This window comes from Macaca thibetana, chromosome 8, assembly GCF_024542745.1.
Source record: "Macaca thibetana thibetana isolate TM-01 chromosome 8, ASM2454274v1, whole genome shotgun sequence".
In the NCBI taxonomy this organism is placed as follows: Eukaryota; Metazoa; Chordata; class Mammalia; order Primates; family Cercopithecidae; genus Macaca; species Macaca thibetana.
The window spans coordinates 4,003,487-4,029,886 of NC_065585.1; the positions used below are offsets into that span (position 1 = coordinate 4,003,487).

Consider the following 26,400-nt stretch of genomic DNA (forward strand, 5'->3'; position numbering starts at 1 on the left):
CCTCGGGAAGGAGCTGGAAGGCCAGGAAGGAGGTACTGATGTCTTTGAAGTGCTCTTCAATCTTCAATTCTTGACAGAGGAATCCATTCGTTGTCATGACCATGATGCTGTTACCTGTGCCTGCGGAAGGAAGGCGCTAGGATGGGGCTAGGCAGCGCCATTGGCAATGTAAGAGGCCAGCACCAGAGCCGGGCCCACTGCTCTTTCCAGCGTGGTGACAGGGGTATCGCCATGTGCCACATGGCGCCTGAGGTGCGCACGGGTGAGGTCTACCGGGAAAAAATGCAAGATAGAAACCTGGGTCTTTAAGAAGAAATGAAGGTCACCAGAAAAGGTAAATATGTGGGCAATTTCTTAATTTTTCTTAATTTTCTTGAAAGATCATTGACTGCTTAAGCAAAAAATTGTAAAGAATATATTATTGGGATTACCACAGTTGACACTGTTGTAAACTTCTTACCCTATCTGTGAAGCAGTATCATAGTTAGTTAAGGAGGAGGGTGATCGGTTAAGGTTGCATATTGCAATTCTTAGAGCAACCACTGAAAAATAAAACAAAAATATAATGCTTAATAAGAAGATTAAATTAAACATAAAAATATTCAATACAAAAGAGGGCAAGAAAGGAAGACAAAACAAACAACAGATGAGGTGAAGAAGGACAATTGCTGGCTTGCACCCAACCACGTTGCTACTGGCCCTGAAAGCGAGCGGAACAGTGGGCAGGGGCCTGCACGGGCACTGTTCCAGAGGAGGCGTCAGTGGGCACCGGGCACATGACAGAGTGCTCAGCACCATCAGCCGTGAGGGAGCCACAAATCCAAACCACAGGACACCACTTCACTCCCGCTGGGGTGGTGTCAGTAAAAACAGGTGAGAACCAGTTTGGGTGAGGATGTGAAGAAATGAAGCCTGAGACTGCTGGTGGGGTGGAAGCTGATGCCGCCACTTCAGAAAACAGTCTGACAGTTTTTCAAACAGTTAAGCAGAGTTAACCCCGTGCCCACTTGGGGCAGGGGAAGGATGAGCAAGTTGTTCCATATGCACACAATGGAATACGACCCTGCAAGAAGGAACGAGCTATTGATATTGATGCTCAGAACGTCAGCGATGAATACCGTAAACGTTCTGCTGACTGAATAAAGCCAGATACAGAAGAAGGCATACTGTAGAGTCCATTTATAGCAAGTTCTGTAAAAATGAAACTCAGAGTGACAGAACTAAGAGCACTTGTACCCCTGGAATGGGAGCATGGCCTGGAAAGGGGCGCAGACGCTTTCAGCTGTGATGGAAACGCTGCATATCTTGACTTGTTTCATGGTTATGTAGTTTAGATGTTTGTCAAAACACAACAAACTGAGCCGTTTTTGGCAGGCTTTACTATATGCGAAACATGCTTCCATTACAAAGAAGAAAATGGATTTCCAGCCGTCACTCATGTAATCTGGCACACGCCGAGGAAGACCTCGAAGCGCAGGCAACTTCCGTGCTCTGGGGTGTCCAGAAATGCAGACACAGCCGCCAGGCAAAGCACCTGCTCCTCCCATCACCTCCTGGCAAAATGCCCAGTCTGGGTCCACGGAGAGTCCCAGGCTGCAGCTCTGTGCCAAGCGGCCGAGGGTAACGGGGCACGGGCTTGCAGCTGCCCCAGATGTGGAGACGTGACACACACAGAGGCCTCCCAAGAGGAGCAGCCGTGACTCCGGGGGACACCTGGGCCAGCTTCAATCCCAGAGCAGGGCACAGCGAAAGCCAAGGTGAGGGGCAGGAGAGCAGTGGTGCCTCCGGGCAAGGCAGGTGTCCCATCAGCCACCGGGTGGAAAAGCTGAGGGAGGCCTGGGGAACCCGCAGGAGCAGCAGTGCAGGTGGAGTAAAGGTTTCTGTGGCCACAGAAAGGGAACCCAAGTTTAAAATAAAGACCGGAAAGGCATGAAGCAAAGGAAGGAGGCTTTCTGCTCTCGTTCAGCATCCTTTTCCCAGAGCAGGGAGGTAGGCTGCCCGCTCTGAGGGCAGGGGCCGGACTTACAGCACCACAGGCGGCCGCCGTGCAGTCTGATGGACGTGAGGCCGCCGCTCGACAGCTGGAAGCGGCCGGTCACCTGCAGTGTGCTCACATTCCACGCCAGCACCGTGCCGTCCATGCTGCATGAGTACACCTCGCTGGGGGCACAAAACACACACCCACACACCTTTAACTCGGGCCCTTGAAAACACTGCGCAAGTTTTAACCCAGGGAAGAACCAAGTCGCCATGAGAGAAAATGTGCTCAACATGATAACCTGCAAACATGATAATAATGTGCAAACATACTGTGAATGCGGCCACAGCCAGGCTTGGCTCAAATGTAACTGACTCGGCAGAAAAAGACGGGTTTCTCGGGACATGCACCTCTGCCACTACCGCAAACCGCAGGGTCAGTGAGGTGTTGGTCATAGAACCACAACATGACCATGAACTGACATGGAACCTCGTCACAAGGGACCAGGGAGCCAGCACGCTCCTTAGAGCTCTCAGGTGACATGGGCTGGCTGCAGGTGCAGGTGCAGGTGGCTGTGGGGCGGGGCTGGGCTCGAGCCTGCACCCTGTGCCACCCTTGCACCTCCTGAGCCAGCTTTGTTTCCAGGCTAGCACCTCCCTTCCCACCCCAGCAGGGCCTGACACAGGCACCCCTGACACTGAGTCAGGGGAAAAAGGAGTGGGGAGTGGAGCCCCTCCCCCAGGGCTGGGGCTGCCTGGACCAAGTGGGCAGCCTTGAGCACCTTCCCCACCACGGGCCTCTGCTTGAGGAGACCCCACCTCCTCCTCCCATCTCCCTAGACACCCACTGTGTCCACCACTGCTCCCACTGTGGGACACAGCAACAAACCGGCAGCCCAAGGCCAACACTGAGCACGCAGGCGATTCCCAGGTGAGTCCAGGCTTCTGACACCATGGCTGGTGCTCCTCTGGGAGGCTGTGCCCTCTTGGGGCTGCCCCAGGCCACCATGCCCACAGCAAGCTCAGCAGGAAGGCCAGGTGTGGAGCCTTCATCACCACGCTTGGCCCCCGATGGTCTCATGGGTTCTCCGCACCCGTGAGCAGAAGTGGACTGAGGACACCACCCAGCTTTCCTCGTTCCAGATCCACTTCACTCTGTACGCCCTGCCTGGCCCCTGTGGGCATGAGCCTTGGGAGCCCTACCCGCTGTACCCTCTGCCCACCCATGAGCCAAACAATCCCTTCTCCCCAGCAGAGCCCACCTGCACCTGGGTACCCTCTGTCCGTCCTGCACAATCAAGTCCGTGACACTGGAGCAGTGGTCTGTGAGCTGCTTGTTGCAGGACATGCTGTGGACGTTGATGATGTAGATGACGGAGTCTTCTGAGCCAACCCACACCTGGTTCTGGTCGGCCATCACCATGCAGTTCTAATGGGAGGCCACGGGAATGTGAGAAATCAGTCAGTCTCGATACTGGTGAAGTCATATTCTATACATTTACTGCAAATGCTGAATTAGCAGATATGGAGCCACTGCTCCTAGGGGACACGCCGGCTCAGGGTCCTGGGAGCCTCTGGCCCTGACATTCTCATCCACCCATCAGTGCATAACCTTGTTCTCTGCGTGCTCTGTTTACAGACACCTCATTGACTATGTATGGTTGACTCATTAACACGGAACCCACGGCTGCCAGCACTATCACTGTGGCCTGAACCAAGCTCATCTCACACATGCATTTTCTCTGCAAGACACGCCAACGCCTCCTCATGCTTAGGGAGCTGGATGCTTGAGGCTATCTGAAATGGCAAAATCACCAACAAAAAGCAAAAACGCGTGAAAACCGTGGCACCAGTCAGGCCAAGGAAAGGACACCCATTGGCCCAGAAAATATACATCGGGCGACTCAAGTTTCTCCCCACTCTGTGCACGTGCATGTCTGTGGATCGCCAAGAAAATGCCACGAGTATCTGTTTTGGGAGTTACAAGTAAATATTAGCAGGTAGTCGAATTTGCAAATACAGACTCTCTAAATGATGAGATCGATTATATATGAACGAGCAGAACTGGCAGTGCTCCCAGGGTCTAGAGGGTGTGCTCAGGGTTTCTGGCTAAGCAAAGTCAACACAATGATTGCGTTTGGACTTTTTGAAATCAGAATTTTTTAAATTTTAATTTTAATTTTAATTTTTTGAAACAGGATCTCACTCTGTCACCCAAGCTGGAGTGCAGTGGCATGATCATGGCTCACTGCAGCCTCAGCCTCCGGGGCTCAAGCGATTCTCTCGCTTCAGCCCCCCGAGTAGCCGGGACTAGAGTCATGCGCCACCACGCCTGGCTAATGTTTGGCGTTTTTAGTAGAGATGGTGTTTCCCCATGTTGCCCAGGCTGGTCTCCAACTCCTGGATTCAAGCAATCTTCCTGCTTCGGCCCCGCAAAGTGCTGGGATTATAGGCGTGAGCCACTGCGCCCAGGCTTGACATGCTTGTAACTAAGAATGAGCTGAAAAAAATTAAATTTAGAAAAATAATTTCCCTAATTTTTCCTTTTTTTTTGTTTCATCTAAAGCATTACTAGACTTTTGTCAATATTTTTACTGTATCATGGATCTTATTTATCATCTGAGACTCATGATTTGAATATGGGGGGAAATGACTTAGCAATCTCTTATTACCTTGCTAACATGTAAAGTTTGCTATTCAGGTATCTCAGAGTGGTCCCACCCTCTTGGTGGTATGTACTTGAATTCACAGTATTTGTTTTATAGCAGTTTTGCAAGCACATACTGTACCATGGATTGCCACATTATTTTTAGACAAGGGAGCACAGCCATCAAAATTGATGCCACGGCCGAGTGTAGCGGCTCACACCTGTAATCCCAGCACTTTGGGGGTCCGAGGCAGGAGGATTGCTTGAGCCCAGGAGTTTGAGACCAACCTGAGCAGCATGGTGAAACCCACCTCTACTCAAAATACAAAAATTAGCCGGCTGTGGTGGTGCGCACCTATAACCCCAGCTATTCGGGAGGCTGAGGCGGGAGTATCGCTTAAGCCAGGAGGTCAGGGCTGCAGTGGGCAGTGACTGCACCACTACACTCCAACCATGGGCAATGCGAGTGAGACGCTGTCAAAAAAAAAAAAAAAGATACCAACCAATGCCTAATATATACTTAGGTATATACTCCATTGGAGTGTTCTTTTCACATTAAACATGGGAAAAAAAAATAAATCCTATCATGCTCGAGGAATAAGGCATGAGCGTTTCTCGGCAGATCCCATGATGCGGTGGCTGCTCGGAGGGTGAACCCACTGGATAGGAGGACAGTATAGATGCGAAAATATTTTGAAAAGTATAAAATGCAATTTAAATGTGAAAATCATCTGCAAATCCGTGAGCAAGAACAGAAGAAACATGGACAAAGGGCGCGCAGCCCACGGTGCAGGGGAGCGTGGGGCCGCAGAGCATGGGGAGCTACTCGGCAGCCTCTCGGGCAACAGGGAAGTGCACACAGATCTGCAGGGAGGGGCAGCTCCAGCTCTGACAAGCAAACAGGGAAAATCCCCAAGAAATGATAGTCTGGAGGCAGGAGGGGCCGCTGGAGGCCTGGAGGGATGAGCAGGGCCGGAATCCCAGCTTCCACACTCAGGATGACACATTACTAAAAATGTATTAACAGTTGTACTTGTTTTAAAGTTATCAGAAGCAATTCAAAGTTGCTTTAAATCGGGGGCATGCAATCTTTTGGCTTCCCTGAGCCACACTGGAAGAAGAATTGTCTTGGGCCACACATAAAATACACTCACATTAACGATCGCTGACGAGCTAAAAGGAAAAAGATTGCCAAAAAAACTTATCATGTTTTAAGAACGTTTACGAATTTGTGTTGGGCCTCATTCAAAGCCTTCCTGGGCCACGTGCGGCCTGCAGGCCACAGGTTGGACAAGCTTGCTCTAAATGAAAGGCCCAATGTGCGACGAGTGGACACTAAGTTTTGCTGGGCCCTGGTCTCTGCCACCTGGCACAGGGGGACAGGATAACACTCAAGTCACTGCAGAGGCAGTTGTCTCCTCTTTTGGTCCAAAAGAGACCCAGTAACCACTATGCCACAAGGAAACACCAGGGTTCCCAGGAAACTCTGCAGGTTCATTTTAAGGCCCTGGTCCATGGGAATCTTAGTGCTGCAGTACGGGATGGAAGACACCGTTCCCAGCCTGGGCAACATGGCAAAACCTCATCTCTACAAAAAATACAAAATTAGCCAGGCATGGTGGCGGGCACCTGTAGTCCCAGCTACTCAGGAGACTGAGGTGGGAGGATCACTTGAGCCCAGAAGGTCGAGGCTGCAGTGAGCCGTGGTTGAACCACTGCACTCCAGCCTGAGCAACAGAGCAAGATCCTGTCTCAAAAAAGAAAAAAAAAGGAAATTGTTCCCAAAGGGTCATGTGAGGCCCCTAATAAGCAGGCAGAGACCACAATGGCTCCACTTCACAGAACTGACATCTATTTTTTTATTATTATTATTGTTTGTTTGAGACAGGGTATGGCTCTGTCACCCAGGCTAGAGTGCAGTGGCGCAATCCTGGCTCACTGCAGCCTCGACCTCCTGGGCTCAAGCGATCCTTCCGCCTCAGCTTCCCAAGTAACTGGGACCACAGGCACGTTCCACCATGCCCGGCTAATTTTTGTAGAGATGGGATCTCACTCTGTTGCCCAGGCTGGTCTCAAACTCCTGGGCTCAAGGCAATCCACCCACCTCAGCCTCCCAAAGTGCTGAGATTACAGGTGTGAGCCCCTGCAATCTACCTTTATTTATTTATTTATTTATTTATTTTTGAGACGGAGTCTTGCTCTGTCACCCAAGCTGGAGTGTAGTAGCCCGATTTCGGCTCACTGCAAGCTCCGCCTCCCGGGTTCACGCCATTCTCCTGCCTCAGCCTCTCGAGTAGCTGGGACTACAGGCGCCCACCACCATGCCTGGCTAATTTTTTGTATTTTTTTAGTAGAGACAGGGTTTCACCGTGTTAGCCAGGATGGTCTTGATCTCCTGACCTCGTGATCCGCCCACCTCGGCCTTCCAAAGTGCTGGGATTACAGGCGTGAGCCACCACGCCCGGCCGAAATCTATTTTTAGATGGGGGCCTGAAATCTACTTTTAGATGAGAAAGTCAAAGCCATTATCTTCTCCTTCAATAAGGACATGTAAGTAGAAGGTTGGTACAAGCTTACATTTAATTTAAAAACACTAGGTAAAAGTTAAGACCCCCTGTTTACAGAAACTGAATGATGCTGTGGAATAGTTTGTATCCTCCTGTCGAATATGGATGAACACACTTAGGTTTCAGAAATCACGTGAATCCAGAGGCTTCTTTCCTGACACTTCATGTACTCACCACTTTTGCAGTGCCCACTTTAAAGGAGTGCTGGTGGATGGTCCAGGAAGAAGCATCGAACACAGTCACCTTGCCATCGCTCAGAGCACACCATAACTTGGGGTGAGCATCTTCAACTTTTTCGGCTGGGTCAAGATGCCCTAAAGAAGAGAGAGCAGCCCAAAACTGTTCGGAGGGAACGCTTTTGCTGTAGCACCAGGTGACTGGTGCCATTACTCAGGTGTCTCTTGGACCCGCCTAAGAGCCATGTTAGGTGCTGGACATACAAAGATGTGCCTAGGCAGAGGCTGCCCTGCCCTCTGGGAGCTCAGAATCAGAGGGGGCAGCTGGCTGGTGGGGGGGCCACACAGATAGGGGCAGAGCCACAGGCGGACGCAGAGCCGAATGCCCGCGAGCTTTGCTAAGCCAGGAGCTGCCGGCTGAGTGATCATTCACTAGAGAAAACAGCCAGGCAGAGGGAACCGGAAGAGGAGCAGGTGGGCACAGAGGGAGGGAGGCAGGGAGGGCGGGCAGCTGGAGAGATGGCGGCAGGGGCCATGGCGCCCCCCTCACCCTCGCATGCTGCGGGCTCCACATCCTTCTCAACACTTGGTGGTGTCCATCTTTTTAATTTTGGCCATTCTAAGGGTGTGGAGCTTTTGGCTTTTAAATTGTGCTTTAAGTGCATTTCTCTAATTGCTAATGAGCCTGATGGCTTTAACTAGCCATCCCCATGCCCTCCTGTGGGAAATGTCTGTGTCTCATTCTCCCTAGTTTGTAACTGTTATTATTATTTTTGCTTTATTTATTTATTTATTTATTTATTTTTTTTTTTTGAGACGGAGTCTCGTTCTGTCGCCCAGGCTGGAGTGCAGTGGCCGGATCTCAGCTCACTGCAAGCTCTGCCTCCCAGGTTTACGCCATTCTCCTGCCTCAGCCTCCCCCAAGTAGCTGGGACTACAGGCGCCCGCCACCTCGCCCAGCTAGTTTTTGTATTTTTTTTTTTTTAGTAGAGACAGGGTTTCACCGTGTTAGCCATGATGGTCTCAATCTCCTGACCTCGTGATCCGCCCGTCTCGGCCTCCCAAAGTGCTGGGATTACAGGCTTGAGCCACCGCGCCCGGCCTATTTATTTATTTTTTTAATAGACGAGGTCTTGCCATGTTGCCCAGGCTGGAATGCAGCAGCATTCACAGGTGCGATCACAGCAAACCACAGGCTCTGACTCCAGGGCTCCGGCCACCCTCCCGCCTCGCTGGGACCACAGGCACGCCCAGCCAGCTGTCCCGGTGTTCTGGATATGAGCCCCTAACTGACTCCATGGTGCTGTATTCATAAATTACATATCAAAATACCATAAAGCAAAAGACTGGTGAATCTGACTACATTAAACACAATGATTTTAGCAGCAGCCATTTTAAAGACCCTTCCCAGTCTGCAACTTGCATCTGCAACCTCTCAGAAGTGTCTTCTGTCCATTTCCTGTGGCAGGGTCTGGTAAAGGGGCCGTAGGCACCGTGTCCGACCATGAAGATGGCAAGAAGCCTCCGAGACAGCCCAAGAAGCAGGCCCAGGAGAGGGACAGGGATGATGAGGCTTCCAGCAGAAAGCAAAACGGACCAGAACCTCAAGGGGCCGAAAGCACAGGCCGCAGGGAGGCCCAGCCACAGCTGGAACTAAGACCCCTGGCGGAAAGCACGTGCTCCCTGTGCCTGGGCGGTGGCGGCCTGGACTCCACTCCTGTTTCAACACCTGCATCCCTGCCAGGACAGCTTTTGCCATCTTCACCTAGAGTGAGCGTTGCCCTGGAGCCTGTTGCACGTTCAAGAATAAACTTTAAAAATCTGACAGTGGCACGTCACGTGACACCTCTAGTGGCTTCTCACCGTCATTCCCACCTGAGCTGTGAATGTAAGGTAAAGCCACCCAGAAGCCTGCCAGAGGGCACTCTTTGGTCTTCTCCCCTCAATTCTGTATCACCATGAATTAAACCAGCTCATTTGAAAGGAGGAAAAAAAAGGTCTTCTTTTTAAAATCATTGCTTTAGGCCAGATGTGGTGGCTCACACCTGTAACCCAGCACTTTGGAGGCCAAATCCGGCAGATTGCTCGAGCTCAGGAGTTCAAGACCAGCCTGAGCAACATGGCAAAACTCCATCTCTACAAAAATATATATATACAGAAATTGGCTGGGCGAAGTGGTGTGCAGCTGTAGTCCAGCTGATCAGGAGGCTGACGGGGGAGGATCGCTGGAGCGCAGGAGGCAGAGGTTGCAGTGAGGCGTGATCGCGCCGCTGCACCTGGGTGACAGCCAGACCCTGTCTCAGAAAACATAAAAATAATAAAATCATTGCTTTTAATATAGTCAAATTCAACACTGTTTTCCTTTATGGTTAGTGTTTTTATATACAATTTACGAATTTTTTCTTTACCATAAACTCATGAAAATATTCTTCTACCCTGTCGCCTAGAAGTTTGCTTGCTTTCATTGTTCACATTTGCCTGCTTTTACCACCGCATTTAGATTTCAGCCTCCTTGGGCCTGACCCTGGTGCGGTCTGAAGGGGCGAGGTTTCACCTTTCCCCCGAGGATATTCAAGCGACCCCCGGCCCTGGGGAGCTGCCTCCGTCCTGAGTCCAGAAGGGCAGGCCTCCCGGTCTCTCTGGGGTGCGATTCCAGTGGTCTGTTGCTCCGATGGGTGAGACACTGCCCTGAGGGGCACGCTCCCCCTGGGCAGAGCCTGGGCTGACCTGCGGCCTTACGGCCTGCGGGTTGGTTCTCCTCACTCCTTGGAACCTGTCGGAGACCCAGCCCCAAGCTAACGGGAGTAACAGGACTCCCGCTTCTTGATGGGGCCTGACCACCTCTTGTCCCTGTAATCCCAAAAGGCTTGCAAAAGCCCTGCTCGGCTACCAGCTTCTCGGCCACCCCTTCCAGAATTGGCAGCCACAGGAAAAGGCGGCTTCCCCATTCTCCACGGCTGCTTTACACGCTCTCTGCAGGCCTTTGAGATGCTCCTGGAGGGGAAGCCGCCTGAACTCCTCGCTCATCACAACGGGAAGCCCAGAGTGAGTTTCATTTCAGGGAAACCAACCGGGACCTAAAAATACCATGCATTCAAATGCCATGGCCAAAGTGTCTTGATCTGTGGAGTTATCTCTGGCGAAGTCAGCACAGAGCCCGGCTTAGACACATCGGGTAGGCCTCACGCGGGGCGGCCTTGATGATGCTGCCTGCTTGCTCAGACAGGGTCTATGGCGTTCTTGGGTTTCTTGGCATCCCGTGAAGAGAGAAAAACTCTCTTATGGGGAAATCGCTTCACACACAGCTTCTCTGCCCACCTGAAGCATGAGCTCTGTGTGTGAACAGCCAGGTGCTCTGTGAAGCCGCAGACACGGCCTGTGAGAAGCGGTGACGCCTACGGCTGACACCTGCAGACGCAGATGCAACAAAGTGACGATTTTAAAAATCCCTTCTGGGCTGAGTGCAGTGGCTCACATCCGTAATCCCAGCGCCTTGGGATGTCAAGGCGGGGAGATATCGCTTGAGCCCAGGAGTTCGAGATCAACCTAGGCAACACGGCGAAACCCCGTCCTTTTTTAAAAAACCTGTAATTTTTAAAAATTACCTGGTTTTGGTGGCACATGCCTGGGTTTGGTGGCACGAGCCTGGGGTCCCAGCTACCTAGGAGGCTGAGGCAAGAGGATCACTTGAACCCAGGAGGTCGAGGCTGCAATGAGCCGTGATTGCACAACTACACTCCAGCCTGGGCAACAGAGCAAGACCCTGACTCAAAAAAATAAAAAACATAGCCGGGCACGGTGGCTCAAGCCTGTAATCCCAGCACTTTGGGAGGCCGAGATGGGCGGATCACGAGGTCAGGAGATCAAGACCATCCTGGCTAACATGGTGAAACCCCGTCTCTATTAAAAAATATAAACAAACAAACAAACAAAACTAGCTGGGCGTGATGGCAGGCACCTGTAGTCCCAGCTACTCGGGGGAGGCTGAGGCAGGAGAATGGCGTAAACCCAGGAGGCGGAGCTTGCAGTGAGCCGAGATCTAGCCCCTGCACTCCAGCCTGGGCGACAGAGCGAGACTCCGACTCAAACAAAACAAAATAAAACAAAAAATAAAAAATAAAAATCTTTTCTGCCTAGAAGTGTATTCCTTTGTTATCCCACACCATGAACCCTCAACATAAGCTTCCCTGCTGCATTCTCCATAAGCCAGAATTAAATAAAACTGTTTTCCACAGTTTAAACGTGCAACATGACAGCCATCTTTGTTTATACCAAGACCCTTGGCCGCGCCCATTTCCTTCTCCTGCCACCACCCTGATGCGGCATGCAGGGTCCCAGGAAAGTCAAGCACAGTAGGCAGGTGCAGGTGCACCCAACGGAGAAGAGGGACTGGCAGGCACTTAGGGCTGCACAGGCTCCTTGTCATTCCAGTTGCTATGACAACAAACATCTGAGGCGTCATCACCTTATCACAGTGACAAAAAGATCCGATTAAGAGCTTCTGGGGAAACAGTGTGAGCGAGAATCACCTTATCACAGTGACAAAAGGATCCGATTAAGAGCTTCTGGGGAAACAGTGTGAGCGAGAGTGCTTTAGAAAGTGCCAGTGTGTTAGCCGGGCATGGTGGCGGGTGCCTGGAGTCCCAGCTACTCGGGAGGCTGAGGCCGGAGAATCACTTGAATCCAGGAGTTGGAGGTTGCAGTGAGCCGAGATTGCACCACTGCACTCCAGCCTGGGTGACACAGCAAGACTCCGTCTCAAAAACAGAAAGAGCTAGGATGACCGTCGACTGCTCTAGAAGGTGAGGGATGGCAGCCCTGGGGCGGGAGCTCAAGTGCTGGTGCCGTTTCCATCAACCGTGGGCTCTCAGGCTCCGGTCACCGTGAGGCCAAGTCCACAGAGCGGTTGGACCAGCTGCACACATGTCACTCAGCACTTCAACTCAGAAAGCAACAGGCACCTTGTCCCCACTTACTCCGTGACACTGGCTCCCCTTTCACTTCGGGGCTGACCCTGAACCCAACCTGAGCGTGTCAGGTTGTCTGAAAACTGGCAGCGAGGAGTGGGCAGAGGGGCCTTACCCGGAGTGTAGAGCAGCGCGTCCACCACTTGTGGGAACATCTCCCCTGCCGAGGGGTTGATTTTATGCTTCAGTGTTTCCACGGTTGTCTTCGGAAGTCCCATGGGCACTGAAACACAAGACACTTGGAGTGTTACTGTCACGGCCTCGAGGAGATGGACGCGACGCAACAGCCTCACGCACTCTGATTTCTGCAGAGTATCAGCTTGCAGGTAAAACTTCCTAATTTGTGAAAACGAAACTCTCTTGGACCCGGGGCGCTGAAAGAAAGTCACGCACTCTCGGCCTCCTTTCCTGGTTGTCACCTGGTGTGCGAGTGAGTGGCCAGGCGTATCCCCCACCTGTGTCCACACCACGCCTCCACGCCCCTATGCCTCGAGCTGCCTTTGTTTAATCGCAGCCTTCTTCTCTGCTCCTGAGCCATCCCATCTGCTTGCTACACCCAAACATAACACAATGCCCAGCAAAGCGGAAACATAACATTCTCCTCAGTAACGAAGGCTTCCCAAGATGAAACCCAGAGACCTAACCCATGAGCGCAGTTTCCCAACCTAGAACCAGGGGCACATGGGGCTGGATAATCCTGGCTGTGGGCGAATGCCCGGCATCCTGTGTGCCGTGGGATGTTGAGCATCATAAGATGCCAGTAGCATCTCACAGACAACCACAGGTATCTCCAGGCGCTGCCAAATGCCTGTCCGCAGGGAGGGGTGCAACGTCGCCCCTGTTCAAAACCACTGCTCCTCAGGATATCCTAACGCTCCTCTTGCTATCCAATCCAACCCATGTTTCCAGGCAAAACCTAAAGCGGCCTCCCGCCTGGAGGCCCCTGGGGCCAGCCTGCTCTGCGGCCTCTCCTGCCATCCCCTGCGGGCGCCTCGGCCTCCTGCATCAAGGACTTCCTCAGTCCCCGCCGTCCAGGGCCTGCCCCTTAAGTGCTTCTCTTCCATCATTTTGTTACTCTCACGACCACCTGAGAGACTGGTCCCGTTATCCCCATTTTGAGAAAAGAAAGATGAAGAACCCGACACACATCAACATCCGTGATCGACTGAGGATCGCACTGTCAGCAGGGGGTTGAGCAGGACTCCGCACAAGGCTGACGGGCTCCACCGGGCTGCAGTGAAAGCCAGCTGGCCGCGGCCAACGCCTCTTCAGCTCCTGCCTCGGATTATGACACCTTCGGTTATTATTTAATTCCGTACAGTCGGAGACCTTCCATCATGACTTGCCCATAAGCTACTAAATTAAGCTCAGGCTCATGTGTCATGAGCTTTACCCATGGGAAAATGTTTTCGGATTTGTGAGGAGGGCGCGGGAGCCAGCGCACCGCACCGAGTGACACCAGCGTGGCAGCCCCCCTCTGCCGTCATGCGCTGCTAGCAGAGGCGTTAGAAGGCTTTCCTGTAAACGCCCGACAGAGATTAGTCATGAGTTTGGAATGAGATCAACCGCTGAAGTAGGGCGGTGGTTTGATTTTGTTCCCAAGAGAAAAAAAAGAGCAATCAATGTCTGGTTCCAGGACTGCTGGACAAAAGCTCCTTCAGGCCACTCGGCCGGCCTTGCAGGAACACAAGCACCTGGGCCTGGCTGCTGCTGCAGCTCAAGGTCCCCCGGGTCACGTGGGAGAGGGATTCTGTGCCCAGAAAGTGGCAGAGGTCCTGCAGTTGGTGACAGACGCCACAAAGAGAGCAAACTGTACCCAAGCAAATAAACACGTAAGTGAGGTTTGTTCCTAATTCTGGGACAATGTTTTAAAAAGCCAGAGTCCCCTAGATCTATGCCCAAGGGAAATGAAAACAGGTGTGCACACCAGAGCTTGCACATGAATGACCACAGCAGCCACAACGCAGAGACCACGCCAGCGCTCACTCACTGATGAAGGGACAGACCAAACGTCCTTCACCCGAACAATGTCTATCACTCAGTCACAAAAAGACCAGAAAACCCTCGGCTTGAAGACCTTCACGAGAAGGAAATGGGAGTCCAGCAGCAGCCCCTGTGGCTTCCAGAATGCAAGAGCCAGATCCACATCTACAGGATGGCCAGAGGGTTCCTGTCTGGGACAGCTGACCCCATCAAGAAAACAGCGGATCCTGACGTGCAGGGCCTCTCCTCACCCACGCAGCGGCGAAGCCCATCAGTCAACAGGCCGGCTGTGCAGAGGTGCCCAGCTTCTCAGCAGGTGCGTTCCTAACTGCAAGCCCCAGACACGCGCTCCCCGCCAGTCAGAGATTCCAGGAGCCGCTCCACAGCCTCCCACAGGTTTCCACTGTGCTTCCGCCAGCCAGAGGAAAGGCTGCTGTTTGCAACTAAGAATCACCACAAATGCTTGCAGCGTACTCTGGAATGCTATCCAGACACACAAACGACGAGGTGCCTCAATCGGATGGATGAGCAAGGGGCTCCAAGGTGCACTGTGCAGTGAAGGAAGGAAAGATGCCGGACAAGGTGTGCGACTCGAAAGTAAATTACAAATATAAAAGAAAAAACCGGGAGATCTGGGCTCGGTTCTACTTGATAAAACAGACATCGACCAGATAAAATCACTTAAGGTGTGTAATCGGGACAATGATCCACGCTAAGAACGAGCATATCTTACCTTCTTTCCTCATCTTATCGAAGTAGGATAACTTGGAGGCAGCGTAGATGGCGCCTGGTGACTGCAGCGTGCCCACGACGGCGTCCATCAGCAAGACGTGGGTCAGCGCCTGCTGGACGTACTGAGGGTCCTAGAACAGAAACACGTGCCTTTCAAAACAGCAAGAATCGCTAAGGTCAGTTCACTGGAGACCTTGTCTCCTCACACAGAACAATCCTTCCAAAACGCATGTTTTCAAAGTGACATGAAGAGTTTAAATCACCGATGAATTTGGATCTTATGTCATATATTTTTTCTCTTAGTTAAGACAAATATGGATTGTTCATACCAGGGCTCGGCCAGTGTTTTCTAGAAGGGGCTAGGCAGGAGGCATTTCAAGCTTTGTGGCCAGTCTCAGCTGAGATCACCCGCTGCCTGCCACTGCGGCACGGGAGCACCCGGGGACATTTCATAAACAAGCAGGCAGGACTGTGTTCCAGTAAAACTTTACTTACAAATACAGTCCATAGCCCTACGGGCTTTGGTTTGACTATGCTGGTGTATGCTCTATAAACCAGTGGGTACAGCATCAGATGGCTAGTCCAAAAGCCACAGGGCACTGGAATCTTAGACAGGACCCAGTCACCCTCCGCCCTGTGACCGGGAACTTCCTGTATTAACAGCAGCCCTCCTGCTGTGGCCCCATTGTTTCTCCTAGCACTGCCACTGCGGTGGGTGCCATCGTCCCCGGCATTTCTCTGAGGATTGGTGGGGCTATGCACCTCCTCATAACCTGGTGAGCGGTTCCCTTTCTATGAGTTCCACGTTCATGGTCTTTGCCCATTTGCTAAGGTGTCTTCCTGTCTTGTCCCGCCCTTGAGCAGCGTGGATGCCTCCCTACACACCACCTGCCCATGGCTCCCTTCATTATGGTGCAATTGTCATTTGATATCATCAAAGCTATCAATTTGGCCCAAAGTAAATCAAGGTACAACAATCCCTAGAAAATCATCTTAACCCTGTGGAAGGAAAGCAGCACTGTTCCTGCCAGATTCCAAATCCCGTGACCGTGAAGAGTCGCTCAGAGCAGGGGAGCCCAAAACCCCCAACTCCAGCCTGCGGGTGTGGAAGCACCAGCACCGTCCAGCCCCTAGCCCCACTCTCTGGGACGTCGCCACCCCGAAGCGGGCAGTGGAGCACCCACACCTGCCCAGACCGCCCTGCGTCTTCTCATCATGCCCTTCCCTAGCGCCAGGAGGCCTCTCGCTGGGCCACACAGACCACGACATCTTCAATGCTTCTGTCAAGATGGTGCCCGACAAACTCACTCTGCTTAGGAGACCCAGACCTGACCCCAAGCACTCACGGCTGAGGACCACCACAGGACCCACAGGTGGTGAGAGGCCCCCCGAGGCAGCCACAGCAAAGGGCAGAGGGGACCCGCGTCTCCCACCTTGTGGTCATCGGCCAGCTTCTTCCCAGCCCACATCTCCTTCACCATCAGGTGCCAAAGGTCACACTCAGTTTTCAGGTTGGCTTCGAAGACTTCTTTCTTGGACGCCACTTTGATTTTTAGAGCGGGTATTCTCCTAAGTAGAAATGCAGTAGAGGTGCTCCTGACCTCCTGCAGAGGCAGAAAAGAAAGAGTTAGGAAGGTCACACTCAGAGAACACGTGGATTAACCAGAGACAGTGGCAGAGCGGGCTCTGGAACGAAGAGGCAGATGGGCTGCAGGCACGCACCCTGCTGGCACGCGGAAGGCAGGGCCCGGGCCGAGGGGCGGTATTCCCGTGGACGGCAGGTGGGATTCGCCGGGGTGCAGCACCTACACGCACCCACACAGCTGGGCTCGCCCAGTGTCTGAAGGCGGCGCATTCTTTCACAACCTGAAATACGTCTCTCTCCCGCTTTTTTTTTTTTACTTCCATCTCCCTTTCTTGGTACTTATTTACCTTTCTTTGGAATTCTAGAAGGAAGTCTGGCAAAGCAGGTGTGGAGAAAAGAATACACTGAAGGCCAACAGCAAGAGGTGGATCTACTGGCCGAGCATTTACTATGGGCTGCGACTGTGGCTTGACTGCCCTTCCGGCTTCTATGACCACTCAGCAGGTGATCACATAAAACACTCGGGTATCTGACGTGCCTCTTATAGTCCCCTTAAATCTGGGAAAACAACTACAGGCATAAGATGAATCAGGATGAAATTCAGATTTCCTCGACAGGGAAAATGACTACCTTTAACGTATGATGCTAAAACCGTTCGAAGATTTTTTAATTGTTATAAAATAAACTTGTTATGTTTTACATGAACCAGGTCTGACTGTGACTAGAAAATGTGAGCTACTGTGGCTCACTGTGGCCGGCACACAGCAGTTTCTCAGTAGACATCTCACGGATGAATGAACGCATCCTACTGTCCCTAATGAGAATGTCAGCCCACACTGCTTCTTGCTTCCTGCCTCCCAGATGCAAGTCAGTTGTGTTAGAAAAGCAGTTACCATTCTAAGCCTGCTCCGTACGTAAACGATTCAATCCCCACCACCCACTGAGAAGGTATCAGCCTTATTCCTGCTTTACGGATGAGCAAACTGAGGGACAGGAAGCCAAGGGGTCTGCAGAAGGCCTGCGGCTGGTACTTGGCATGGCTGGCAGAGAGCTCAGGGCCCGCTCCAGCCATCTGCCTCCTAAACACAGGTGGGGTCCGGCGCCGCCTGCCCGTGCTGCCCTTACCTCTATATTTCTGAAGGTGGAAATCTCCACGTAGCCTGGCCTTCCTTCGGTTAGGAGGAACAGACGCTTCTGGGTCATGGCGATCTTGCCAACGCCTAGGTTCGTCCTGACGGAGCTGGACAACTTATACACACACTCGTTTTTATCCAGGTGTTCCATCACCAGCCACGGCAGACTGACCTCCTGGGCTTCTGCTTCTGTCTCCTTCCAGCAGTTGTAGAAATCTTTGAATGTTTCTGGGTCGATTTGTTTCTGCTGTCCTTAGTTTTATAAGAAGAAAAGAGAGGTATCTTACAGGCACGTACATCGGGAGCCGCAAGGGCCTCTGCACGACCTGAAGAAACCACGAACTACCGGAACCCGGCAGCAGGTGGCGCCAGCACTGGGCACTGGATGGAAACTGCCTAGAAGGTTTTCCGGGGCCTTCCCGGGCAGCCCAGGTGTGTCCAGCTGTCAAGGGAGGGGCACACGATCTAGGCTGAGCCCGCAGCCCTTTCCAGCCCCCCGCTCTGGGACGGCCATGGGACCTGCTTCAGGTAGTCACAGCAACTCCTACCTTTGGGTAGGAAAGTCCTTCGGAACAAGGACACTCTTCTAATGGTGACAAAGACCTTCCTCATCACTAGAACTGGTGGCCACTGTCTCGGGGTCACGAGGGGAGCTAGTGCTAGGATGAAGCTAATGCCGGGAAGGTTGGATCCTTAGCGACACTGCCCTGCCACTGAGTCCGCCTCACCTGAAACTGGCCTGACCTCCACACTCTTTCGTTACAAGCAAATCATTCACTTTTGTTGTTTGCAACTGAAATCATCTCCGCTGATGAGAAGCGGTCACCTTCCCGCGAGGCCAGCACGCACGGGCTCTGGAGTCAGAGGGGCCTGAGCCTGAGGCCGGCTTCATGGCTGTTCACAGAGACTCCTGGCAAGTCGTGGAACGAACCTGCTTATCTGTCAGCTGGAGATGGGACGACCCCTTGGAAATCCCAAGTCCCTGCCGGCAGGTCCTGCCAACTCAAGCCCCTAGCCTGCCTGCTCGGCTCTGCCTCCACCCTGTGTCCCAAGCCTGTCTGTCCCTGTCTCCATCCCCTGACGTGCGGCAAGTCCCCCTCAATTCTGCACAGGAAACCCCTTCTCAGTGACTCCTGCCTTCAGAGCCAGCCCCACTCACAGCCTGCTTCATTCGGCACTCAGAGCCACTTTTCTAAGATGCAAGGAGGAGCTCCCGCTCCCGTTTTCAACACTCAGGGCTGCTTCTGTACACCACCGCCACATTCCTCCAAGATTGGGCCCCACCTACCCACCCACAGCCCAGCCGTACCACGCATGCTCCCAAACAGGGCGTGTTGTTACACACACACACACACACACACACACACACTCATCCTGCCTGCTCACACCAGGAAACTCCTACCCATCCCTCAACACCCGGGTAGACATGCCCACACACAGCCTTCCCTGATAAGAAAGAGACATCCTGGCCAGGCCACTGCTGAGCTGCACACACGCTTCCCTTACGGCACTGCTGTGTCCAGCAATACTTGCTATACGCCAAGAACCACAATTCACTCGATATGGGGTCCTACTTACAGCCACCTTGTGAATGAGGTGGCTCATTCACAAGGGGAAACTGAGACATGGAGAGGAAAGCCCTTTGCCAGCACACCTGGGCTGTGAGGCCTGGCAGATGGTCTGCCCAGAGCTGGGGTATGCCTTCCTGCTGGTCGCTACTTGAAAGGGGAGTACCTGTGACCCCAGATCCTCAGATCCTCAGATCCCGAGTCTGAAACCAGAAGACGTGGCTAGTGGTCCAGCTCTGCCACGCCCCTGCTCCGATTCCATACCAAAGCGTCAACAGCGACGCCTGTCTAGGGAATCTGCTCTCATGGCCACAGCTGAGTCCGGGACAACTGAGTTGTCACGGCAGCAACTTAAAGAGGAACGCCACGGGAAGAGAGTCAGCGCTGTCACAGGCTCAGGAGGAATTTTTTTTTTTTTTTTTTTTTGAGACGGAGTCTTGCTCTGTCGCCCAGGCTGGAGTGCAGTGGCGCGGTCTTGGCTCACTGCAAGCTCCGCCTCCCGGGTTCACGCCATTCTCCTGCCTCAGCCTCCCTAGTAGCTGGGACTACAGGCGCCCGCCACCTCGCCCGGCTATGTTTTTGTATTTTTTAGTAGAGACGGGGTTTCACCGTGTTAGCCAGGATGGTCTCGATCTCCTGACCTCGTGATCCTCCCGTCTCGGCCTCCCAAAGTGCTGGGATTACAGGCTTGAGCCACCGCTCAGGAGGACTCTTAGTCTCACTTCGGAGTCACAGGCACTGGGGGCCCTGCAGGGTGAGCTGAGCAGGAAGGCAGGCTTCAGCACACGGCGGCGCAGGCGCCAGGCGGTTATGCGAAAATCTCCACCAGGTGGCGGGATTCCCAATGAACTCTTCTTTTTGCCTGTCTGTATTTTCTAGTCACCAGATCCAAACAGAAGAGAAATATGCAGCAGTAAGGGTCTCTCTAGGTGCAGGGTGATTGTTCCAAAGAAGTCACAGAAGAAGACAAAGGAGGGTGCTGTGGCCCGGTGGGCAAGGCCTGTCAGGCCAGGTCTCTGCAGCCCCTGTGCTGGGCAGTAAGGTCATCTGTGAGGTCGCAAAGAGCATGTAGGTCCTCCCCCGACTCCACACCTAAGACTGTTTGCCAGAGTCCCTCTTCTGTTTCAGAAATACCATTCAACGCAGCCACCTCCGCCTCGGCCTGGGGCGCCTCAGCCTACACTTCCCAAGGGTTCTGAGTTGCTGGATTTATTTTAGTTTTTATTTTATTTTATGTATTTCATTTTCTTTTTAAAAAATTTAGAGACAGGGTCTTGCTCTGTCACCCAGGCGGGAGTGCAGTGGTGTGATCATAGCTCACTGCAGCCTCAAATTCCTGGGCTCAAGCCATCCTCTAGCCTTGGCCTCTCAAAATGTTAGGATCACAGGCATAAGCCAAGGCACAGACTCTGGGTTTAAGGCAGAAGCACTTGTTATGTGAATCACATCACATAAAACAATCTTTTGGTCAGGTGGCCAGGCGAGGAGAGGCCCAAAAAACAGGAAAAGGAGAGTGAGTGAGAATGAATGGGCAAAGCCATCACCTAATGAAGGAGCCAGACACCCTGAGTGTGGAGCCCCAGCCACGGGTCCTGCCCCTTGCACCACTCAGGGCCAATCTTCTAGCTACCTGGTCCGCAGCAGTTACTGGGGCTGGGCAGGGTGAAGTGAGTGTGACCAGAGCCTGATGCAGCTTCTTCTCACAGACAACGGTGCTGACCTCAGGGTGAGGGCACTCAGGGCTCTAGAAAACCCCAACCATGGGAGGAGCAGCAAGACCAAAGTCCCATCAGGCAAGAAGCAACACTCACCGCAGCTGCCGCCAGTGCTCACCCAGCTGTGGACACCACGCCACCAGCACTGCAGCAGAACAAGACAGTGCATGCCCAAGGTCACTGTGCACACCCACCACCACGCATACCCACAGGCACTGTGCACACCAACCGCCACTGTGCACATCCACTGTGCACACCTACCCCAGTGCACACCCACACTGTGCACGCCCACCACTGTGCACACCCACCCTCACTGCACACACCCACAGTGCAGCACGCCAACGACTATGCTCACCCATAGAGACTGTGCACACCCACCGTGCATGCCCACCACCGTGCACACCCACCACCATGGCACACACCCATACTATGCAGCACGCCCACCACTATGCTCACCCACAGGCACCATGCACACCCACAGACACCGTTATGCACACCCACAGACACCGTTATGCTCACCCACAGGCACCATGCACACCCACAGACACCGTTATGCTCACCCACAGACACCGTTATGCTCACCCACAGGCACCGTGCACACCCACAGACACCGTTATGCTCACCCAGACACTGTGCATACCTACCACAGTGCACACCCCCAGACACTGCACACACGCCCCACCAGCACCATGCATACCCATGGCCACTGTGCACACCCATTATGCACACCGACCACTGTGCACACCCAGACTGTGCATGCCCACTACCGTGCACACCCACGGCCACTGTGCACACCACTGTGCAGTACAGCCACCACTATGCACACCCACAGACACCATGTACACCCGCAGCCACTATGCACACCCACAGACACCATGTACACCCGCAGCCACTGTGCACACCCACTACTGTGCACACCCATGGCTACTATGCAAACCCACAGCCACTGTGCACACCTCTGGACACCAGGCACACTCAGGAGCCTGTGCGATCCACAGCAGCTGCCAGGCACGCGCTTGTTGCACAGGCCCACGTGGGCACAGTGCCCAGTCCTCATTTGACTCCAGTTCCACACAAACACCAGCTGTTAACCTCGCTCTCGTGACCCACACGCCTCCAATACAACTGTTCCTGCTCAGCTCGGTGGCGTGCAGGCGACGTCACCAATGGAGCTGTCCATGGATGTCTTGCTTCCGCACGGCCACGCTGGAGGCGGCAGACACGTCAGCGTCCCTGGGGAGGGCCACCTCACGGGCAGCTGCAACAGGGAGCATATTGGCCTTGCGCTGTTAATAGCATATTTTGCCATTAAAGTATGTAATGATGAAATTGCAATAATTTTTTTGAATAAAATCTCTGATGTATTCTTGTATCACATAAATTCATCCAAAGATGGTGACACTGAGCTCTGACCACTTTTTTTTAACAAATGCCCATTTGGCCAAAACATATATTAGGTGCTGCTTTACACTGGTAACTTCAGGCTCACATATCCCAGAATCAAGACCATTTCCCAACCTAATCGGCAACGTAAGCAAGGCCAAAGTGACAACAGGGCCACTGATGGCATTATCCCAACCAGCCAGGTCTGCTGGACAGGGCCCACACACCCCACTGCAAACCCCCTTCCCGGGCTCCCTTGCAACTGGGCGGCCACATGACACGATTCTGCCCAATGAGAGGAACCAGAAGTCACTGTGTGGCAGGGGCGGAGGTGCCTTAAAAGGTGGACGGACCCTGCTCTTGTGGTGCTAATGCCCACGGCCGGCTCGTGACCAGGAGTCAGCAGGCTGCTCCAGGCCACAGAGGAGTGACAGAAGGAGCTGGCCCGAGATGACTCCTGTCACATGAGAGACAGGCACCCCCAGTGGGATTCAGCCCCTGCCCTGCCCCACAGGTGGCTGCTGGGTGGTGCTCACCATCCACAGGAGCTCAACGGAAGTGGGTCCCACCCTGCCCTGCTTGGCTGGTGCCTCGTCGCAGTGTCCCCAAAGCACAGCACGGGAAGTGACCACAGAGCATCTGAGCTCACCCTCATTGGACTCAACAACTGGGACCAGTGAGCGCACGATCTGATGGCTTCACCACACAGGGAGAGGTACAGCACGTGCACACACACACGCAGGCTCTCACACACATATACATACACACACACATTTTCACACCCACACACATTCATATACACACATACACACATTTTCACACCCACACACATTCATATACACACATACACACAATTTTTTCACACACACACATACACACACATACACACACACATTTTCACACCCACACACATTCATATACACACATACACACACACATTTTCACACACACATTCATATACACACATTTTCACACCCACACACATTCATATACACACATACACACACATTTTCACACCCACACACATTCATATACACACATACACACACATTTTCACACCCACACACATTCATATACACACATACACACATTTTCACACCCACACAAATTCATATACACACATACACACACACATTTTCACACCCACACAAATTCATATACACACATACACACACATTTTCACACACACACATTCATATACACACACACACATTTTCACACACACATTCATATACACACATACACATTTTCACACACACACACATTCATATACACACATACACACTCGGCCATGACATCCCTCAGAGGCCACAGACAAGATAAGCAAGGAAACCGCATTCCGCAGCACCTGTTCACAGCCGGAAGAGCGACCTGCCAGGCCTCTGTCACCAGGACAGCTTCTCCCGAGGGCCTGAAGATCCCTACACATCCGTAAGGAAAGGAAAAGCAGCCCAAGATAAAAATGGGCAAAGATCATGGCAACGCAGCTCGCAGAAAAGAAACCAGAACTGCTCCCGAGCACGTGTGCTGTTTGCGACGTCAGTGTGGCATCCTTGCACACTCACAACGGGTGAGAGTCGAGACCGAGGAACGTGTGCTGCCTGGCAGGATGGAAGCGCAGCCCTCGCCAAGCCTGAACGACGGTTCTCACATCTCAAAGCAGGCCCTGGGTACACATCTGAGAGGGACTGACCCACACATACTCCAGGAAACAGGTGCGACACCACTGATGGTGAAACAGGTGGACAAAAGGTGCCCACACACTACAGCACAGGCAGTGGTTGAAGTGAATGAACCCAGCGGATGTGGAGCGACACAGATACGTCTCAAAAACACCATGAGTGAACAGCACGTGCAAACTCAGACATACGGTGGGACAATTCCCATTCTCCCGCTTTTGTGTTTAAACTCACAAAACCTAGGCCCTGTGTCACGTGCATCCGTTTGTAGTAAATGCATAAAAACATGGCCAGATAAAAGAGCTCCAGCTTGGGACAATGGCTCCCTCTGGGGAGGGAGGGACAGAGGCGCACGGGGCCCGCGCTGGGTCTAAGCACAAGCCCACTGCACTCCATGGGAAACGCAGCAGGTGTCAGTCTGGGCGCAGGACCGTGACATTTGTCACAGGACACTGGCATTTGTCCCATGTCCCTGCTTTTGCATGTGTCTGCAGCATTTCAGCCGAGGCCGTGGTTCTGTATAGATGCTGAGCAATTCTCCCAGGCAAGGAGCGTCTTCATCTCCCATCAGCAATTCTACGTCCCTTCCACCCACACAGAGCGCAACTCAGAGCCCAGCCTGGCGACGTGTTTAAGATCTCAGCGACAGGCACATTGCCTAAGGGCCCCGCCAACCACACCCGTTCCCAGGTAAGTGCCCAGAGCAACAGTAAAGACCACGGTGCTGCAGCGGTCTTGCCTGTCACCTGCTGGCAGCTTACCTCACCACTGCTGTTACCTGACCATTGTCGTTAAGTATTTAAAATATATGGGACCAGCCATGGTGGCTGACGCCTGTAATCCCAGCACTTTGGGGGGCCAAGGCAGGTGGATCATCTTGAGGTCAGGAGTTCGAGACCAGCCTGGCCAACATGGTGAAACCCTGTCTCTACAAAAATACAAAAATTAGCTGGGTGTGGAGGCACATGCCTATAATCCCAGCTACTCGGGAGGCTAAGACAGGAGAATCACTTGAACCCAGGAGGTGGAGGCTGCAGTGAGCCAAGATCGTGCCATTGCACTCCAGCCTGAGAGAACAAGACTCTGTCTCAAAAATAAATAAAGTAAAATAAAATATATGGGCCTGGCTCAGTGGCTCATGCTTGTAATCTCAGCACTTAGGGAGGCCGAGGTGGGTGGATCACTTGAGCCCACGAGTTCGAGACCAGCCTGGGCAACATACTGAAACCCTGTCCCTACAAAAAATACTAAAATTAGCTGGGCTCAGTGTCACATACCTGTAGTCCCAGTTACTCGGAAGGCTGAGGTGGGAGGACTGCTTGAGCCCAGGAGGTAGAGGTTGCAGTGAGCTGTGATTGCACCAGTCCACTCCAGCCTAGGCGACAGAGCCAGACCCTGTCTCTAAATAATAAAATCGGTGATGGTGCCAGGCGTCCTCTTACCTACAGTCAAGGCCTCGAACAGCCGCTGGATGGTGCTGGCGTCCTTCACGATCCCTGACTCCTGGACCCGCTTCATGAAGTCGTCCAGCTGCATGTACTCCTTGGGCAGCTCGAAGTTCTTCACGTGGTCGTCCAGCTTCGAGGCCTCGTGCGGCTTGTCCAGGATCTCGCTGATGAGCCGCATCAGCTCCGGCGCCCGCTCCGCCTGCGCCCGCTCGGGGGCAGACATGGATTCCACCGTCCTCTTCACCAAATCAGCGGGAAAGATCCGTATGTCTGTTTTATACAGATTCTGGAAGTCCAAGAGGGCGCTCAGCAGCTGTCCTTGCATCAGATGAACGAGCCCTCGGAGGTAGAAATAGCGGGCCAGGAGCAGAGAGTTATCAGGGGCCAGAAAGTCCATGGCGTTGCTCAGTAGGGTGACAAAGTCAGCATAGTACGTCTGCACGCACTCGCTCACCAGCGGAAAGTGGATTTCGGGAATCTTGAATGTATATGGGAACTTCGGCGTCACATTCAGAACTAAAACATTAAGGGGAAAAAGGAGACCATTAGCACAGCCCTTACAAATGAACACGTGTCCCTGTGACATCATCTTGTCAAGGACGATGTTTCTCTGGATGCAAAATAAAATGAGAATGGGTGTGTCCCTCCAGAAAGCTCCACGCACCCACCGCCCTGGGAGGCATGACAGAACCCTCACTTTGCTCCCATGGTACCCCCAGGAAAACAGCAGCAAGCATTCACTGAGCAATCTGACTTGCTACAACCACTAATACTATTGAGGTATCGGGTACTGAGGCTTTATTTGAGGATGAAGCTAATAGTCGAAGCCAAGATGTACTT

General features: G+C 52.8%; 1 protein-coding gene and 1 long non-coding RNA gene across 3 annotated transcripts in view; one reads left to right on the top strand and one right to left on the bottom strand.

Moving 5' to 3' along the window:
• The window catches only part of DENND3 (DENN domain containing 3), a 70,181-nt gene that overhangs the window by 3,302 nt on the left and 40,479 nt on the right, over positions 1-26,400 (bottom strand). Inside the window, exons 13-22 of one of the 2 annotated variants that reach the window (XM_050800191.1) lie at positions 25,555-26,076; positions 17,760-18,019; positions 16,483-16,653; positions 15,051-15,180; positions 12,450-12,557; positions 7,366-7,505; positions 3,240-3,406; positions 2,027-2,160; positions 461-542; positions 28-120 (exon numbers count right to left, since the gene is read on the bottom strand). In XM_050800191.1, the coding sequence (XP_050656148.1) occupies positions 111-120; positions 461-542; positions 2,027-2,160; positions 3,240-3,406; positions 7,366-7,505; positions 12,450-12,557; positions 15,051-15,180; positions 16,483-16,653; positions 17,760-18,019; positions 25,555-26,076 (1,724 nt within the window). In that variant the 3' untranslated portion in view covers positions 28-110. Of the gene's footprint in view, position 1; positions 121-460; positions 543-2,026; positions 2,161-3,239; positions 3,407-7,365; positions 7,506-12,449; positions 12,558-15,050; positions 15,181-16,482; positions 16,654-17,759; positions 18,020-25,554; positions 26,077-26,400 lie in introns of those variants that run through there. The other variant, XM_050800190.1, reaches the window with a different exon arrangement.
• Positions 99-10,680, top strand: LOC126960543 (uncharacterized). Its single transcript, XR_007728045.1, has 3 exons — positions 99-334; positions 7,377-7,467; positions 8,836-10,680. It is a non-coding gene; the product is annotated as an uncharacterized LOC126960543 (long non-coding RNA).